The 20,187-nt window shown below is 36.3% G+C and overlaps 1 protein-coding gene across 1 annotated transcript in view; it reads left to right on the top strand.

Moving 5' to 3' along the window:
* Positions 1–20,187, top strand: part of USH2A (usherin) — a 729,748-nt gene that overhangs the window by 599,670 nt on the left and 109,891 nt on the right. The window contains exons 49-51 of the mRNA XM_034667668.1: positions 5,849–6,007; positions 7,457–7,619; positions 18,939–19,293. Of these exons, the coding sequence (XP_034523559.1) occupies positions 5,849–6,007; positions 7,457–7,619; positions 18,939–19,293 (677 nt within the window). The remainder of the gene's footprint in view (positions 1–5,848; positions 6,008–7,456; positions 7,620–18,938; positions 19,294–20,187) is intronic.

The following is a 20,187-nucleotide window of genomic DNA, read 5'->3' as shown; positions in this document are numbered from 1 at the left end:
GCCTTTGTCCATTTTTTAATTGGGACATTTGTCTTTTTCTGTTATTGAGTTGCATGAGTTCCTTATAGATTTTGGATGTTAGCCCCTTATTAGATAAATGGTCTGCAAATATCTACTCCCATTGCATAGGTTCCTTTTCACTTTAATGGTTTTCTTTGCTGTGCAGAACCTTTTTAGTTTGATGTGTCCCACTTGTCAATTTATTTTGTTGCCTTTGGTTTTGTTATTTAATGAATTTATTTTATTGAATTCTAATATGTACTAGATATTTTTCTAAGATATTAATATGTATCTCGTTTAATGCTTTTAACAACCGACTATAGTATGTCCTATTGTTTTGCCCATTTTACTAATGAGAACAAATCAATTTAGATATTATTTAGTTATTTTGTCTAGGTTATTTATCACAAAGTTGTTGGAGCCAACCCACAATGAATCTGACTCCAAATTCTATGGTCAAAATCACTGTGCTATTTTCTCACTATTTTTCTACATAAACAGTGCAGAAAGCAAATGATTTTTTTCTAAGTTTTACTATGATCCAGTTCAGAAGCTAAAAAATAATTTTGCTATAAATATAGCAAATATGAATGAGGACAGTGTAATTTGAGAGCAGCCTACCCAGTAACCCAGTAGGAGTGTTTTATTTGTAGCTTAAAATTTCATGAGATATAATTCATTAACCTTTGGGTATATTGAATCATCTATTCATTTTAACGAGCATGAAAATATTTGCTGAGCCCCACTCAGGGGCAAGGTATAATGCTAGACACCCTGAGAGTTTTAGAGAAGAATGAGACATTGTCCTTCCTATCAGGAACCCTACTATCTATTAGGGTAGAAAGGACATAAAATGACACTGTTATACAAACTTAAGTAAAATTTCCATACAGTTGGTATGGATGTGTATTTAAGTGAGTCTTCTTTCACCTCCAAACCCTCAAAAGGGCATAACCAAGTTATGCCTACCTGTGCAACAAGGAATTTAGGCTGATTTGTTCAAAGCATGACATTAAGTGCAACCAGTGTTTTGAAGCAAATGCAGCTATCAAACCGAATTAATAGTTTTCCTCTTAGAATTGTTCCTGCTTCAGCTCCTGAAAAAAGATTTGAAAAAAGGATTATTTGATTGACTTGTCCCATTGTAAAGTATGCACCTGCTGTGAAATGAAGCCATGGAGAAAAAAAAAAAAGTTGAATAATTTAACTTTTTTATTTGTAAAGATAATCAGGGTTTTTCTGATTACATCTTAACTTCATAAATGTTAAATAACCTATCAGCATCTAGTTGTTGTAAATTATGAAAAGGAGCATTGCAAGGAATATTAACCAACGAAATCCTTGTTCTTTAGTGAACAAGAAAATGTGTTATGGCAGCTTGTCATTGTGGGACTGGTAACTTTGACACCAAATAACAAAACTGCCATTTGCACTTAGGGTAAATTGGTTCACTTGAGCTTCCATTGCTCCTCTTGCTCTGACATAAATTTATGAACTCGGGAACTAACCAAGTCGTGTGGCTTCCCAGCTGACTTTAACAAATATGCCCATTTCATTTCATTTAGTCATCGGAATACCAGGGGGCTAGGTTGTTTCAGACTCATTGCAGATGGTATAGGGTTTGCAGGAACACAGGAGCCTTTCATGTCACAGTCCTGTAAATTATGACAGTGGAGGGGCCCTCTTTCCTAAATACATGTCACTATTTGACATGCTCACAGCTTCAAGGAGCAGTTTCTCTTTCAGCACCTCATAGGTATATATAAAGGACATTTATTTCCAATTAACCAAGACGTGAAAAATACATTTTCCAGTTTCGTGCCTTGACTAGCCATGTTGAAACCTAGATCAAGATTATGTCTATATTTGAAATGTAGCAGAAGCACATTTTATTCTCTGACCCCCTAGGAGACTTGTCCTTCTAAGCAGAGAAGTCCCTGGACACAGACCAGTAGGTACGAGGAAGACATTCAGTAAAGTGCAACCTCAGATGAATTGAAGGGAAGACCATTTCTAAATTAGTGCTAGGAATGAAAAAACATCTTCATAGGAATACAACTTGATCATATCCAAGTATTCACAAAAAAAACTAGATAAAATATTATTTTAAAGAGATTTATTTAAATGAATATAACATTTATTTGTAATTGGTATAGCAGCTTTACTTTAAAAAGTGTCATAGATGTGGGCTTTTATTTTTTCCATTTTGTTCCATTTCATTTTGTTTTGCCAAGATGCCTATCATTAATTCAGCGCTTTCTTTGTCACAGGAATGTACTAAAATGTTTTACATGCATTTTCTAATTTAATCCTTGTAGCTCTTTATGAGGTCGCTATTAGTATTATCATTTTACAGATGAAGAGACCAGCATTCACAGAGGTTAAGTAATTTACCAGAAACAAATAAGGGCAGAGAAGTGACTTGATCTGCCTGACTCCATTCTGTGGTTTGTCTAGTTCAACAAGAATGATAGAATATTTTTCAAATGTGCGTTTGTCAAACTTTTTATAAGATCTATCCCAGGAACAGAGAAGACAGAATGAACATGCAATCAACCCCAGGAGGTCTAGAAACTGCCCAAAGTAATCACCATAAGCTTGCAATTTCTTTAAGGTCTTGCTTTTTAGCTTAAAAACTCATAAAAATTTGCCATTGTATTCCAATGTGTTTGTCTTCATCCAAAAAAAATGTATTTTATAATTTATCATTAGGGGATTTTTTTTTTTACTAATCTCCTTGGATAAAGAGTTATATGCTGTTACGTTTTAGGATATTAGGTCACTCTGGAGAAAGCTGACCCCAATAACAAGTTCAATGTCCAGATAATTCTGTCTTCATTTTGTTACAAATATGTGGGGACAAACAGCAGCCTTTTTTTCCCCACCACTCTACAGACTATGTCAGGGTAACAATAAAGAAAATGCCCAAAATGGGAGGTGAATACTGTGACATTCCAAGATACTATGGATGGAAAATTCCATAAGCATATCTTCCTGCTGAGAGGTCACACTACAAACTGAGAAAGTCCCTGATCCACTCTTAAACCTCTTTTACTACCTCGAACAACAACCTCCGAAGAACATTTTTAGTGGGAAAAAAGCCTGATTATACTGCTCTTTATTTTACTTCTAATATAGTACATAGGATTTCCTCACCCATTAATGGACTGAGTTTCAAATGGTCCCTATAATCAACTCTCTCCCTCCAACTCTCAAACTTCATTTTAATTATGGCAGTTTTGTTGGGAGCATAAAGCCATTCCCAGTTTTGTCTTACAGTTGAGAATTAGGCCTCAAAGAATATCTTCTAAATAAGCCCAGTATGTGTATTACTATACCATTAAAGAGAAAAATAAATTTATTTACATTTTCTAGGCATTAATCTTTGTCACTATATCTTTTTTCTTCATGGAAAAAAAAGTAACATAGAAATGTCTGTTACCTGAGATTCAGCAGAAATGGGGGCCAGGCCAAATTTTCATCCTGTGTCTGTGGAAGATTACCCATGATGAATTCATTTTAAAGCAATAGTGAGCAACTCAAATTAAGTGGGGTTTTGATAACATCGTGAATAGGACTTGTACTTGTTCAACACACTGATTATGTCAGCATAAAATTCTGCTGTCATTTAGTTAGTTCTGAGGTGACTATAGAGCTAAAACAACTAACTAGTCAAAGTTCTGATCACTTGGTACCCATCTAATTTTCTAGTCTGGGGCTTTTTATGAAGAAAAATCCATACCAAATTTTTGTGAACAAAGAAAGGTGGGATTCTGCTGGTTTCCCTTGCTCAGGCAAGGAAGCCTTACGTTTCCCAAATTTTACAGGTCAAACTGGCATTCCGGGAAAAGGTACCATGTTTGTTCTAGCCTTTGAAAATACTTTGACACAAATCCACAAACATGTAAGGTATGTGTATTTCAGTTTTGGAAACCTGCCTTTCATAACTTCAAATATTCACCTATAATTAGTTCCATCAGCGGGATTCTAATTTTTCCATCACTTTATTTTTTCCCTCTAATCAGTGTCCAATACCTGTTCTACCTGGCTACCCATGTTGCCTCAAAATTATCCTTTCATTTTCCCCTTGTTGTCCTAATCTGAGTCTCCATTACCGAGAGAGCATAAATAGAGAGAGAGAGAAGCTTTGGCATCACATGGGCCTGAGTTCAAGTTTGACTACCCCACATAATCAACGTGCAATCTAGGACAAGTTGCTTAGCTTTCTCACATCTTAAAAAAATGTAATAATATTTGCTTTACAATATTGTCCTGAGATTTCTTTCATTCCTTCAAACCAACATTTATTGAGCTGCAACTTTGGGCTAAACTCTAGGTACTGGAACTACCCTGGGGAGGAGAACAGAGCCCCTGACTTTATGGAGTACACTGCAACTGGAATGCAATGAGATGGCTATCCTTGTTTGGGTTATTGCTGCAACTGTGCAGAGTAAAGAAAGCAGGGTCTACTCTAAGAGTCTTACCCTAACGGTTTATTCTAAGGCCTCTGGCATAGGAAGATAGAAAGGAACCCAAGAAGAACAGGTTTGGGAGTGGAAAATATAGTGATTATGCTTTGGACCTGTGGAGATGGAGGTTTCTGTAAAGTTGGCTGCTGAAAATAGAAATCTGGAATGCAAGAGAGATGAAAAGCCAGAGATAGGAAATTAGGAATCAATGATAGAATAGCAGTGATTTAAGCCATTAGGACAAATACAACAGATAATTTAAGTAGGATGCTCTAATTTAAAATAAAAATTCTTAGTCTGGCTTCAGCACAATCGCATCTTTCCAAAGGAAACAATTGATCAGTCCTTCTGACTATGATCAATATATCCTTCAGAGAGTACTTATTCTTATCTATCCTACACAAAATCCCAAGCATCTCGGCTTTATACTGGCTCTTACACCCCTTACACAATTGGGGCTATATCTGCAAAAAACAAACCTTCATTTCATTTTTTAGACCTCATTTCTGAAGGGTTATTGAGTCCTGTGCTGTAGATTTCATTGCTTCTATAGCAAAGATAACCTTATTTAAGTACTACAAAGATAAGTAATTAAACCCACAAATGTTATAAGCTATCAGATCAATGAGAAAATCTCGTGAGAAATTCCAATAATGGAATTTAAGAATATAAATTCTTCACTCAGGGCTCATATACTCTCCTTGAAAAACAAAATGTACTTGTTGTTCATGACCAAATAGAACTTATAGGCATTTAATTATATGAATAGATTGTGAAGAGGCAAAACTGACAAGACCTTCTTTCTTTAGGAAGCATTGTGAAAAATGACAGTTTTGAACCCAAATTTCTTATGTATTTAGGTCCATAAGTCTCCCTGACAGAGTGGACTGTCCTAACTCAATAATTAATGTACTGGGAATTCTCTAGGTAGACTATGATTTGGATACTTTATGGGCTATTATGTCAAGGATCTGTGTCAGACTAGATGCATACACAATGCCTACAGAAAAATTATTGTCACAAGCAAAACTGGTGGGGTTTTTTTTATGTACTTTAAGGGTAAGTAAGCCTAGCAAAAATATATGACAGCATTTCTAATTGCCTTGTATTTTTTAAGAAGTGAAACGTGCCTTCATTTTTATTTGCCCATAGAGTATACCTTTGAATAGAACTATTACATGTACTTCATTTGTTTTTGAAAATGAGTGATACACATTTTTTTTACTTTTGAAATATACGTTCATGTAGTTATTAGTTGCTAGATTCAGTGATAATATACCTTTAAGTTATAAAATGTTAAAGATTCATTGTTTTTAAACATTTGTTGACTATTCTGTATAGCATACATATATGTTTTCTCTCTCTCTTTCTCTTTAAAGGGATCCTCATCCCCAAAATGCCTGTGGAGTACAATGTGTTACTCAATGCTGGAAGTATAGCACCTCTGACCTCCTCTGTTGGTCATCATCAATCCATCCTTCTGGAAAATTTGGCTCCATTCACACAATATGAGATAAGGATACAAGCATGTCAAAATGGTAAAAGTCTTTCAGACACTTGTCCTGGGCTTTTATTAAAAAAAAAAGTATTTTATGAAAAAATATTCATTAAAAAGGAATAGATTCTCAATTCAAATACAAAGACTAACATTTCATTTCTTATTTGTACTGGACTGTTTACCCAGAAGAATCAGAGCCTGGAATTGAGTGAAGCATTATGCATTTCTGCACATTAAATCATGAATATTTAAATATATTAAAATGGTGGTTTTGCAAAGTCTTGTTTTATAAGGCCCTTTAAAAGAAAAACACCTAGATCACATAAAGGAATCATTGGTAATATAAAACAAAATAGGTATTATGAAAATTTCAAAAAAGAGGTACTCACTTTGGTTTATTTAAGTTTTATTAGGGGGTGAGAGGAGGCATTATTTAGAAGTTGAGTTACACTTGAATGAATCTTACCTATTTTACTGTGCTTACCTGAACTCTATCTCACATATGCAGACTGTCACCCTGAGTTTCATGGCACAGGCTAGTGGTCTATGAAATCATCATCCATCTCTGTGGTCTTAAGGAAGAGCCTCCCTCAGTCCCTTCATCCCTCTGAATGTGACATCATATATTAATAAGAGAAGAAAGGATGTAACTCATATTGGTGTATAAAACATGTTGCTCCACTTTAAATTAAAGAAATGTCCCAATATTATACTCAAGTGGTGGGAACTCCTATCTTACTTGTGCTTAGAAACTTCTGTTTCCAAATGAGTATGAGTTCCCACGGAGTTGATGAGGATATGGAGTCTGAGATTTTGCTTTGCCTCATCTTCAGAATTGTGAGTCAGTTTGCCCACTTCTCTCTACAAACCACACCAAGGCATTTTATGTTGAAGGATACTTTTTCTCTCTGATATAGTCTTCAGCTAATCAACATGGAAACGGTTTTAAACTAGTGTTTTCTTTATTGAAATGCAAAATCAACTTCTGCTTCTCTATGTCTTTAAAACTATGTTATGGAGATACAATATTCTTCAAATTAATTGATTCTTATATGTTGGGAGGTGGTTATTATTTTTAAATATTGGCAAGAATAAGATATTATTAAGAATATACAAGATGTGCAGGTCACACACACTAAATGATATTCAAGTACATTATCACTTTCTGGCAGAATGACTGTAATAAACTAGAGAAACCACAGTTCAGACAAGCATAAGCATTCTTGTCTATGCCTCTATAAATTTGTGGTTACTTAATGGATTTTCCAAAAATGATTCCCTATATAAATATATATAATATAAAATATGTATATATAAATATATTCAAATTATATAGAGATTTATAGTACTAGTCTAAAATATGTGTACAAGGGTCATATACAAAAGTTCAGCTAAAATGATTTCCATGATCTCCTTATCCTTCTATGTGCATATGTAACTCTTTCCCCTGCTTGACAAATTACTAAAGGACTTGATTCTTTTTTTCAAGGAAGTTGTGGAGTTAGCAGTAGGATGTTTGTCAAAACATCTGAAGCAGCCCCAGTGGGTCTACGTTCCCCAATTCTTAAGGCACTGGGGTCAGCTAGCATAGAGGTTAAGTGGATGCCACCTGAAAAGCCAAATGGAGTCATCATCAACTACTTTCTTCACAGGTAGCATTGACTATTACTGTTATTTTAAATTATTTAAAAATGTGTACCATTCCAGGACATGGAAATCAAATACATTGTATTTTTCCATAAGGGAATAAATGGGAATTTGTGCTTTATGGAGCACCTACTAGGGTCTAAGATTGGTACTGGGGGGCGCCTGGGTGGCGCAGTCGTTAAGTGTCTGCCTTCGGCTCAGGGAGTGATCCCGGCGTTATGGGATCGAGCCCCACATCAGGCTCCTCCACTATGAGCCTGCTTCTTCCTCTCCCACTCCCCCTGCTTGTGTTCCCTCTCTCGCTGGCTGTCTCTCTCTCTGTCAAATAAATGAATAAAATCTTTGAAGAAAAAAGAAAAGATTGGTACTGGAAGCTTTTACACATGATCCGGGGGGGAAAAACCACAGCTACCATGTAACACTTTTGTCTGAGCCCTACTTGAAAGATGAGACCTCATAGTGCACATCAGCCTTACCTCTGATTAAGCCGTAGAGCAGTACCCTAGAGGCTCACTGACCAAAAGAACATAGTCATTCCAGAGCAGGAACCAGGTCTGCAATGAGAATTCTAATATTTCCCATCACCTATTATGTGGAGCTCGGAAAAACTTTTTATCCTCAAAAAACAAGGTGCTTCCCATCTGCAGAAAGAATGGCTCAACTCTGCAGTTCCCCTTCTGGTGGAAGGAGTTTCCACTCAGCTGGCTGGATGGTTCTGGGAATGCAATAGATGGTAATGCAGCTTCTTTTCACCATGATGTGCAGAATTTGTTGAGTATATCCCCCTAAAATGAAGAAAAGAAGGAAAGAGAGAGTGGAGGGAAAGAGAAGAGAGCAGGGAGAGACAGAGATACTTGGGGACCATGGGCACTTTGGGTTGAAGGGTATTGCACTCCCTGATCCAGTCTTCACCTGATCCACATGGACATAGTTTTAATTTAACATTTTCTTTTAATAAATAATGAATAATGAGAAGGAGAAGCAGAGGGAGAGAGGGGGAAGAGAGAATGGAAAGGTGAGAAAGAGAGAGAGAGGGAAACAGAATGACAGAAAAACCCTGAGGGAGAAGGAGGAAGAGAGGAAAGAAGGCAAAGATAAAACAGAAAGAGAGTCAAGGAGGCAAAGAACCTGTCCTCTGAGAGTTTGCTATCTGTCCTAGTCCGTTCGGGCTGCTGTAACAAAAATGGCATAAACTGGGTGGCTTATAAACAACACACATTATTTCCCTGGAAGTTGGGAAAATACAAAATGAAGGTACTGACAGACTCCATGTTTGGTGAGGGTCCACTGCCTGGTTCACAGACAGCTGTCATTTCACTGTGTCCTCACTGTCGCAGAAGCAACTAGGGAGCTCTGTGGGTCTCCTTTAGAAGGGCACTAATCCCATCCATGAGGGTTCCATGCTCATATCCCAGTCACCTCCCAAATGCTTCATCTCCTAATACCATCACTTTGGGGGTTTGGAATTTGGTATATGAATTGGGAGTGGAGGAAACTGTTATGTCCCGACCATAACTGAGACAGAAAAGACACTATGGAAGACAGATATCAGCAGACCTAAGGGATTTGCAGATGAAAACCCCATTCCAAAAGCCACGTATTTACATTAGGCAAACAGAGAACAATACATTCTTGCTCAGAGCCTCACCCCTACTCCCACGTTAGTCTCTCCAGCAGCCTCACACTTCCCTTGTTTGGTCCTGTGCCCTGGATACGTCGGGAAACTTAGTTCAGGCTCCTTTTGCAACTTCAGATATTGAAACCCTTTGATTCAGGTCAGTCTTCAGTGATGAGTAAGGTTTATAGGAAAATTATGAAAGGAGAACGTATTATTGCATTTCTGCCTATGTAAACGACATGGCCAAACAGGAGCAAGCCAAATTTCTGCTCAGCAAACATTAATTTGAAGAATAATATTTCTGATTCAAATACGCACGAACACGTAAAAATGGCTAATGCGAATTTACACTTTACGCTAAGCACATTAGTGCAAGCTCTAAAATGCCCATCCTCTTTGAATAGTTTTCTTTCATCTGCTTAATGCTAATTGTATGAGAAAAGCACATCAAATTCCTATTCTGCATAAAGGGAAATAAAGTATCTGTTATAGAGCAGGACGTGGCTTCAGTCTGTTGGTTTTGTAAATAAAGCTCATGATTACAGTGACTATTCCATGGCAGCTATAGAGAGGGAAAACAGGAAATATAATGCAGAAAGCCCGCTTCAATGAAAAATACTGTAAATTGAATTTGACAGCATTTGATGGCATTTGATTATTCTAGTCACAGCCAAACAATGATATAAAGAGTAATATGAAACAGAATGTGTTACTGCCTAGCAGACTCAAAAGCAATAAACCTTCCTCCAATGTGACACAATCACTTCACAATCATAATTGTAGCCTGTTTGATACCTCTGAGTACAGCAGAAGGGCACTGACTGACATAGATACATTTTGTTTTTTATTTAAAGTGAAATGAAAATGGCGCACTGGGGCTCCAGATACAATCGTTATATTCACCTACATAGGCATGAATCACTTGGCGGTTATTTCAGCTGAAGTTTAAATGTGCTTAGACAACAACAATATCAAATTTTTCTTAGATAGCTGCAAAAAAAAAATCAGAAATTTGTAAGGACAGAAATAGAATGTAGACACATAGTTCTTTTTCATTCTGGGACTACATAGAGCCCCTTCTATAGTTATGGCCACGAGCCTGCAGTATTTCTGGGGAGGTTATGGCATGTAATTCCTGCTTCATCATTTGCCTCCTGTTTCTTGTATCGCCACCAAAGGAAATACACTTAGCTCAAACCAAAGTCAGGGTTTGGCCTAGGCAGATATTTTCATTAAATTGCAGGAAGCCAATTTGCCAATCCCATTTTGCAAATACCTGTCACTCTGCTCTCTAACCCCCTAAATCGCTTCCCCTCAGTAATTTCCTTCCATTGTCTAACGCCTGCCTCTAGATATTGAAAAGCTTCTGTGCTGATAAAGGGGTGTTGAGGACTTTACAAACAAAATAATCTAGGAAGGATATGATTGTTAGTGCAATTTCTTCTGTTCTTTACCTGTTACTTTGTTATTTGATTTAGGCTACTTTGTTCACTAAGGTGAGGAATTACAAAAGACAATACTGACAATAGGGACAACATTGATGTTAGTTGTGCAACCTGTTACTGACAAAGTATAGACAAGGCCATCTTCAGCATTTTTTTTCTCCTCATAGTGCGTTTGGATATGATAATAATGATTTTTCAGTATTCCCCTCTATCGTATATCTAGAATGTTGTAAATGCCAAAATCCCTCCACAAAATCTGACTTCCATCTACAAAATCTACCAGATATTTTTTCCTTAGGACTTTACAAAACACTTAATGAAATGATCTCCTACCATTTTAATAGAGACAAAATTGCATGAGATTTATTCTCATAAACTGTCTCTTTAAATAAATACAGAGATTGATCAATGTGCAATAAGAAAAAATGTATACAAATACCTTCTAAACACTGCAAAAGTAGAAATGAATAATGAACTCTTTCTGAATATTTAAATAGTAAGATTTTGAAGGATAAAATCAGAGATAGTTTAGATAGATGGTTAATATGGAAAAATATTCCAAGCAGGGAACCACAAATAATAATTTTCTAGAATGGAAAATTAAGCTGATTGAATAAACTAAGAGGGCATCGACTCAAAAGTGAAGAAATTTTTATACAGTCAATTCATGTTGTGTGGAAAGATAGATATGGGATGGAGATAGGTGGAGAGATGATCGATAGATGATAGATATATCTATAGATGGATGGATAGATAGATAGATAGATGATAGAAATGTTCGTATCTACTGTGAGATCTGAGTCCTATTACCAAGGACATTTACTATAGTAGGAGATATAAGTCAAACAAGGAAACAAATGAAAAAAGAGAAATATAATGTGAAAAATATAAATATTTACCAGAAAGTTTACAGGAAAGAAAGATTCTTTTTGTCTGAAATATTTATGGAAGACTTCATTCATTCATGGATGAAGTTGATGTCACTGGGACTTTGTCTTACAATATAAAAATTTAGTGACCATTATTAGAAATACTTTTGCTGGAAAAAGTTTTAACAGGACAGAATATTACAAAGGCTATTTATCCTTTCTTTGTGATTACCCAAGGTGCATAAAATTTCCATCAATGAAAGTAACTACTATTAATTTTAATATATATAATATTTCTTCTTTCTTTTTATAGTTTCCCTTACATAAAAAGAATCCTATTGTTCATGTGTTCTCCAATTTTCTTTAGGTATTTGGATGCACACACACACATACACACACATACACACACACACCCTGCACTTCTTTTAATGACTCAACTATATTTTATTATGTGGATGTGTGTCAATATTATTTAACCAGTCCCCTACTGATGGCAAATTAAGTGATTTCCAAGTTTTCATTACAACAGCAACTCTCAAAAAAACACCTTTACAATGAGCAGGTGAAGGATTATTCTTGGTACTAGAAGTACAGGGTCTAATTTTGTGCATTTTAAATTCCTAGAGATTGTTCGATTGTCTTCTAAAAATGGTTTGTAAGAATTTTAATTCTGGGGGTACCTGGATGGCTCAGTCGTTAAGCATCTGCCTTCGGCTCAGGGCATGATCCTGGTGTTGTGGGATCGAGCCCCTCATCAGGCTCCTCCACTGGGAGCCTGCTTCTTCCTCTCCCACTCCCCTGCTTGTGTTCCCTCTCTCACTGGCTGTCTCTCTCTCTTTCTGTCAAATAAATAAATAAATCTTAAAAAAAAAAAGAAATTTAATTCTGAAAACTCCTGTCAATAAGGGGTCTTACCAATTTTTCAAACATTTGCCAGTTTAATATTTTAAATGGCATATTGTTGTTTTAATTAAAATTTTGATCATTATAAGTGAAGTCATTCATTTATTTTAAATATTCACTTGCTATTTGTGTATGGGTATATAAATATTATATATCCTTAGACTATTTTCTTTTGGAATATTTCTCATTCATTTGTCTATGCTCTTTATATAGTAAGGAAATCCTCCCTTTAATGATCATATTAAAATAACACATCAGTTATTTCTTTCAGCAATTTTATGGGTTCTACTCCTTATATCTAAATATAGACTTAAGTTTGTTTTAAAAAATGAGACAAGAAGTCTATGCATTTATTTTTTTAAAAAACTGTCTAGTTTGTCAACATTATTTTATAATTCACTGTTTTGAAATACCACCTATACAAAATTTCATCATCTGGTCCATTTCAGGATTTTATATTCTGTTTCATTTATAGTGGACAGGATTTTAATAAGCAGAGCCTGGTAGCAAAGATAGCTCAGGTGAATAAAATTAATAGAATGAACAAAATTCCCAACCCTGAAGGCATAGTGTTCAAGTAATTGTCAGTCTTGGCTGGAGCCTTTGTTATTTATAGGGGGGATTTCGACAATCAGCTTGATGGTAGATTTTAGAAGACTTGAATTACCAGGCTAAGGCGCTTAGATTTTTGATGTGGAGGCAATGTAAGCCATTGCAAGTTCGGGGTAAAATAGAAAAGCAGTGTGATAAAGTGGACAGAGCTTGGCATTTGTAGGCAGAAGATGTGGCTTCCAGGTGCTGGGTCCAACACTTACTAGTTATGTGACCTTGGGGATGTCATTATATTTCCCAAGCTTCATTTTTATGTAAAGATAGGCTAATAAACATAAAGAATTACTTCCTAGAATTTTGTAAGAATTAAATGAAATAATGTATGTGAAAGTCCTGTGTTCAACATCAAGCATGATTAAAGTAGGAAGTCATCCTAGATGTAAAATAAAGATGTGCCATGCTTTAGGAAGACAAGTCTGGCAGGTACAAATATTTAAGGACAAGGAAAAAGATCCATGATATTAAAAGAAGCAAATTGCTCAACAGTGTGCCTAGGATGATTCTGTTTTTCTTTAAATATATAGAATATTTCTTTACATTTATATGTGCATAAAAAATATCTGGAAAAAACAAAAAAACTTAACAGTGCTTCTCTCCCAGAGATAAGTTAAGCACAATCCTTTTATTTATTTTTATTTTTAAAGATTTTTTTTAAATTTTTTTATTTGAGAGAGAGAGAAAGCATGAGAAAAGGGAGGGGCAGAGGGAGAAGGAGGCTCCCTGCTGAGTGGGAAACCCAACGCAGGGCTCAATCCCAGGACTCTGAAATCCTGACCTGAGCTAAAGACAGATGCTTACCCAACTGAGCCACCCAGGCTCCCCAAGAACAATCCTTTTAAATACAGATCCTTCTCAACTTACTCTGAGGTTACATCCCAATAAACCCATTGTAAGTTGAAAATACTATAAGTCAAAAATGTATTTAATACACCTAACATACCAGGGGCGCCTGGGTGGCTTGAGCCCTAGACTTTTGAATTTAACTTAGGTCATGATCCCAGGGTCATGGGATCAAGCCCCACATCAGGCTCCATGCTGAGCATGGAGTTGGCTTGTCCCTCTCCCTCTGCTCCTCCCCTACTTGTGCTATCACTCTCTCAAATAAATAAATAAAATCTTTTAAAAAAAAATACACCTACCAAACATCATGACTAAGCCTGGCCTATTGTCGATGTGTTCAGAGCACTTAGCCTATATTTGGGCAAAATCATCTAACACAAATAATATTTTGTGTTATTTTTATATTTTAAAATATTTTTATTAATTTTATAATTTTATATTTTTAATCTTATTCTAGAATAAAGTGTTGAACACCACATGTAATTTATTGAACACTGTACTAAAGCATAAAACAGAATGGTGGTGTAGCTACAGAAGGGTTGTGCGTCAGTTGTTTACCCTGTGACTGTGTGGCTGACTAGAAGCTGCCACTCGCTGCCACTGCCCCAAATTCTTCAAGAGTATTTTACAGCATACTGCTGTCCTGGGAAAAGATCAAAATTCAGAATGTGAAGTACAATGTCTACTGAATACATATCACTTTCACATCGTCATAAAGTCAAAAAATTTAAGTCAAGCCATCATAAGTTGGGGACTGCCTGTACTTGTGTTTTTGTTCATCCGTATTTTCTAATTACTGTTCACAACAAATGTATCATATGGCAAGATAAAGACAAAATAGTAAATTCAGTGAGTCCAGATGCAAATCAGTCCTCACCCTATTAATGATTTCCCGATTTCTCTCTTTCTGTGGACATCATCATCACTCTCTGTAGCAAGTTCTGCTTCAGAAAGAGAAACCACAACAGTCGTTTTAACTGATTTTAACTTACATAATTGTTAACTAGTTGTAAATTTGTTAACTAGGTAATGGGAAGGATAAAAAGTGAACTCTAAGATTATCATGACAGAGCATGATTACATGATTGCTGGATTTGTCTTCCTAAAAGCAGCTTTGGACACCATTTCTATGATAACTTCATTTGTATCATGTATTACATTTAACCCAATGATTTTCCTGTGCATAATTTGATATAATTCTTACAAAAATGCAGGGACATTATACACTATAAAGTTTTTAACTCCAGTTTACAAAGTGGAATGGAAACTTAGCACAGGTGAGTTTTGCCCAAGGTCATCTAATCAGGGTGTTGTAGTCCTAGACCTACAACCTATCTCCTCGGACTACAGGTATTTTGGGTTTTATATTTAAATTGGTATTCTTATTATTCTTCATAAGGTGAGGGTGGCAGCTTCATAATCTGAAATTGCTATGGGAAATGAACTAGTTATAGGATTTTGCTTTGGTTATTTCTGAAGACAAACGCTGAGAACTGTTGCAGGGAATAAAGGGATAAGGAGTTTTAGGTTTTTTAGGTTTTTTTAAGGTTATACTATAGTAAGAAAACATAAGTATGAATCTCTTTTAAAATATATGGTTCCTAGTTTTAATACTTATTTTTGTTTTCTTCTTAGTGTTAAGCAACAGTAAATTAACTCTAGTTGGAAAAGGACATTCATTTTTCAAGTATCTCCCAAATGAGTTTAAGCATAGAACAACCATTTGGCTATTCAGAGAGAACTGAAAATGTGATTTCCCTAAACGCAGACTGTTCAGGAGGAAACACTTCCAGTTAAATGAACAGTTGAAGCCTAAATCTTAAATAAATTAGGAATAATTGTGATCTACTTAACCTCTTCTGTTCAAAGTTTATTCAGACCTGAAGATATTCTGTTTTGTAACACCACAGATGGAGCGTTTACCTCAACATAATGTTAATTTATTGAGTATTCAATAGTGGCAAGAAATACTTAACCAGGCTGCATGCTTTAATTGTTTTGGTGGATAAACTTGAAGCTAACATAATATTTAATCTCGCACATAGCACAGATTTTTAAAATTCATGCTTTCAGGCAATTTTTAAAAGAATGTCACAACCATGGCTACACCTCAACGTGGGAATTCATGAGAGTTTAATAAAAATTAATTGAATTGTCATAGAAAGGTTGAAGCCAGACAAAACAGACAATTTTTATTTCCCCATAGAAGTTTATGTTTGTTTGCTGCATTATGTTCCTTGCAAACACCTTTTAAAAACTCACTGAGTGGAGTCCTTGGCTGTGAGCCCTGTGGTCCTCATTAGAATGGATCCCTCCCAATGACACACCTGGTACCTACTATCTGCAGCAAGTACAAAGGCCAAACCCTGCAAACCGACACTGAGTGCAGAATCTGGCCCACGCATGGTAGCGAGGAATAATGAGATGGGTTGCCGAAACATAATTGCAGGTCACTGAGAGGTATCTAGGAAGCCTCCATAGTCTCCAGCAGGAGGCTCGTCATTGCTCGTCCTTAGGTCATTGTGATTTATCAACTTGGGGATCATCAAATTCCCAAAGCCAGAGATTTTAAATATCCTGCCTTTTTGTGAGAGGTACTGTCATTTACTTTGCCTTAATGACCCTTTCCATTTTGATGGTTAATCTGATATGGCAGCATGTGACTATCCTGGCATCTGAAGAGCATGTTCATTAAATACTCCTAACAGCCTGGAAAATACTGCTTTATCCATCAGTCTCTCTCAACTACAGAGTAGAAGCTGAGTAGGAAAGGGTCATCTCTTGGGTACATTCTTCCCCAACCTAGAATGCTACCCTAGTAGGTAAAAAGAGTTAATAAAGATGAGGCAAAAATGCAGAGAAGCCATGGAATTACATGTCTTTTGGCCATTTGTTCAAAGAAATTATTGAATTTACGGGGCTCAGATGCTGGGAATATGGAAATAGATCAATCACGATTCCTCAGCAGCTTCCCCTTCTGGTTAGGTCTGCAGCTAACCAGATTCTTTTTTTTAAATTTTTCATTTTTGCATCATGAATTTACATCCAGGTGAGCAAATAACTGTTCCGAATGAAATATCAGATATTTGGGGCCATATTAACAACTGACAATTCCATTCCTCTTGCTTAAATGTTTAATGCTCAATATATTGAGTACCCAAATAGCATGCATGGGCTTTAGTTTTTATATCAGTCAAATCTACAGATGGGACTGAAGAATCCCTTTCTCAGGCATTTGGAAGGATTTTTTGAACATACTCTGAATTTTACTAGGTCTTGGAGAAGACATCTAAAAGGCATCTGATTTTTGCCCTTTAAAGATCTCTAGAGCAAATTCATATTATATAATTTATCATGTTATTTTCATTAATTTGCATTTAGCTCTATCTTCTTGACTCAACCATGAGTTCCTTTAGAAAAGGAATGTGTACCCCTGCTCCTGGTACAAGGTGTGGTGTTATATTAAATGCTCAATAAAGGTTTGTTGATGAATACAAGAAAGAATGGCCCTTACTTTGAAGGGTTATGGCTTAATTTAAGAAGAGAAAATTCGATGAACAGAATATGCATGACATGAAGGATGTGAATTCAAAACATTTTTTAAATATCCTGGAAGCAGATGCAAAATAATTGTGCAAGGTAAAAGAGAATTAGAGCCATGGGCTTCTCTTCGTCATTCCTCATCTTTCGGTGCGCTAGCCAGGGCTTTTTTTGCACAAAGATCTTGTGGTTCTAGGAGCATTAAAAGGGTCATGCTTAGTGTGCAAACACTTTTCAAGTCTCTGCATTCATATTTGCTAATGTCCTGTTGACCAGTTCAGAGTGAGTTTGGGAGCACATTAACAATAGACATGGATATAGGAAGACAAAACAATTGGAATACTTACTGCAATCCATCTGCTAGAGAAGGGTAAGAATTCCTAATAATATCAACTTCTAATAATTCTACATAGTGTAATTTCCAGTTGTGCAAAAAATAAAATTGTGCAATGTAATGCATGTGCACATGCACACACTTCACACACATACAATGGAATATTACTCAGCCATCAGAAAGAACGATTACCCAACATTGGCAGCAACATGGAGGGGACTGGAGGAGATTATGCTAAGTGAAATAAGTCAAGCAGAGAAAGACAATTATCATATGGTTTCACTCATTTATGGAACATAAGAAATAGCAGGAAGATCGGTAGGAGAAGGAAGGGAGGAATGAAGGGGGGGTGGTAAACAGAAGGGGGAATGAACCACGAGAGACTATGGACTCTGGGAAACAAACTGCGGGCTTCAGAGGGTGGGGTGGTAGGGGATTGGGATAGGCGGGTGACGGGTATTAAGAAGGGCACATATTGCATAGAGCGGTGGGTGTTATATGCAAATAATGAATCATGGAACACTACATCAAACACTAAGGATGTATCGTATGGTGACTAACATAACAAAATAAAAAATTGTTATAAAAAAAGAATATAACACTAAGGAAAATAAGTCAGAGAAAGACAAATACTGTATGTTTTCAGTCATGTGTAATTTAAGAAAGAAAACAAACGAACAAAGGGGGGGAAAAAGACAAACCAAAAACAAACAAAAAAAAAAGCAAAGATCCAGAAATATTTTTTAAATGTGTTAACAGTGCTTACATATATGCTTCTGATTTTTTTAAGTTTTTAAATAACATATGTGTTTCTACATGTCGTATGTGCAGATTTTTTTAAGGAAAAATTTCTAAGGCAATCAATAAAATGTAATTATGGGTAGTTATGCACTGTTTAAATGTTTTTATTTCTTCTGTGTTTTCCATATTTTCTAGTTAATATATGCATTCTTTATGATTAGCCAAAAAAAAAAAAAAAAACCTACACTTAAAAAATGATACTGAGTCAGGCCTCTTGTGTACTCTTGCATCTGGTCTTCATTATGACACCAGAAAGGGGCAGTTGATAACAAATTTTTCTGAAAAGCAATTTCTTACTCTATGTGCAAACTTTCTTTTGAAATGTGCTGCTGTCCCTTATTGCCTTCCTGGTCTCCTTGCAGACGTCCTGCTGGCTTTGAAGAGGAGTCCCTTTTGTTTGTCTGGTCAGATGGAGCTCTTGAATTCATTGATGCTTCGGATACTCTGATGCCTTTCACGCACTATGAATACCGAGTCAGAGCCCACAACTCCAGGGGCTCAGTGGAGAGTCGGTGGTCATCAGCACGGACCCTGGAAGCCCCACCTCAATATTTGCCAGCACCTTGGGTGCGAGCAACCAGTGCCCACTCAGTTCTGTTGAACTGGACAAAGCCAGAATCGCCCAATGGCATTATCTCCCAGTACCACGTGGTCTACCAAGAGAGCCCGGATGATCCAATGTTTAACGTCTCTACTGTGCATGCTTTCACTGTGACGGTAAGAACTTAGGAAAAAAGAGTAACAGGTGCTTAGAGTATCTGGTTAATATGTTGAAATTGATTCTTTATCCAGCTTATCGTTTGTCTTCAGTGAGAGCTTAAATGCATTAAAATCTTTCACATGTGAAAAAGAGCAATGTAGTCATGGGGAAGATATTGAATTGAGTGTAAGGGACATTGGAGACCAGTTTGCAGGCCACAATTAATTTGCATTACCTCAAGCAAATAAGTGAATATCTCTGTGTGTGATTTCCAAATCCATTAAATGGGGATACTAAATGTGTCTCTGTATACCTCATGGGGATGAGGCATAGATAAAATTAGACAGATATGGTTATAGACACAGATACAAATTTGGTGCAGATACAGATATAGACACAGATTTGGATCAGATATGGATATAGATAGATGTGACATTATTGGCTCTTTGAGAAAAAAAGTAAGTTAAATTTCTAGATCGATCTATCTGGATGATATAGATATAGATATCACATGCACTATAACTTACTGGTGACTTACCTGGGTTGATCACCTCTGGCCCATAACATAACTTAATTGAGTTCACTAGTATCTTTTGAGAGCTTTCTTTTCACCTGGCATAAGCTGATGTTCTATGGGAGATATGGAAACAGGATGGTTCTTGTATCAGGGAGATTTCTCTTACTGCAGAGATGAGAATTGAACATAAGAGAAAAGTAAGAGAAGTAGTGAATTATAGCCTATAATATCCACCACATGGTGATTCAGATCCCAAATTCCAGCACCTACCAGGCGTAAACCACAATACAAGAGAGAATATCATCTACCAAAAGTGTTAGTCAAGAAATGCTCTGAGAGCTCAGCAGGAAACCCTCAAACTGAAGTGGCTTCATGGAGAAGATGAAATTTGTGG

This window comes from Ailuropoda melanoleuca, chromosome 8 (assembly GCF_002007445.2).
Source record: "Ailuropoda melanoleuca isolate Jingjing chromosome 8, ASM200744v2, whole genome shotgun sequence".
Lineage (NCBI taxonomy): Eukaryota > Metazoa > Chordata > Mammalia > Carnivora > Ursidae > Ailuropoda > Ailuropoda melanoleuca.
Note: the sequence above shows the minus strand (reverse complement) of the source record. Positions and strands in the feature narration are given on the sequence as shown.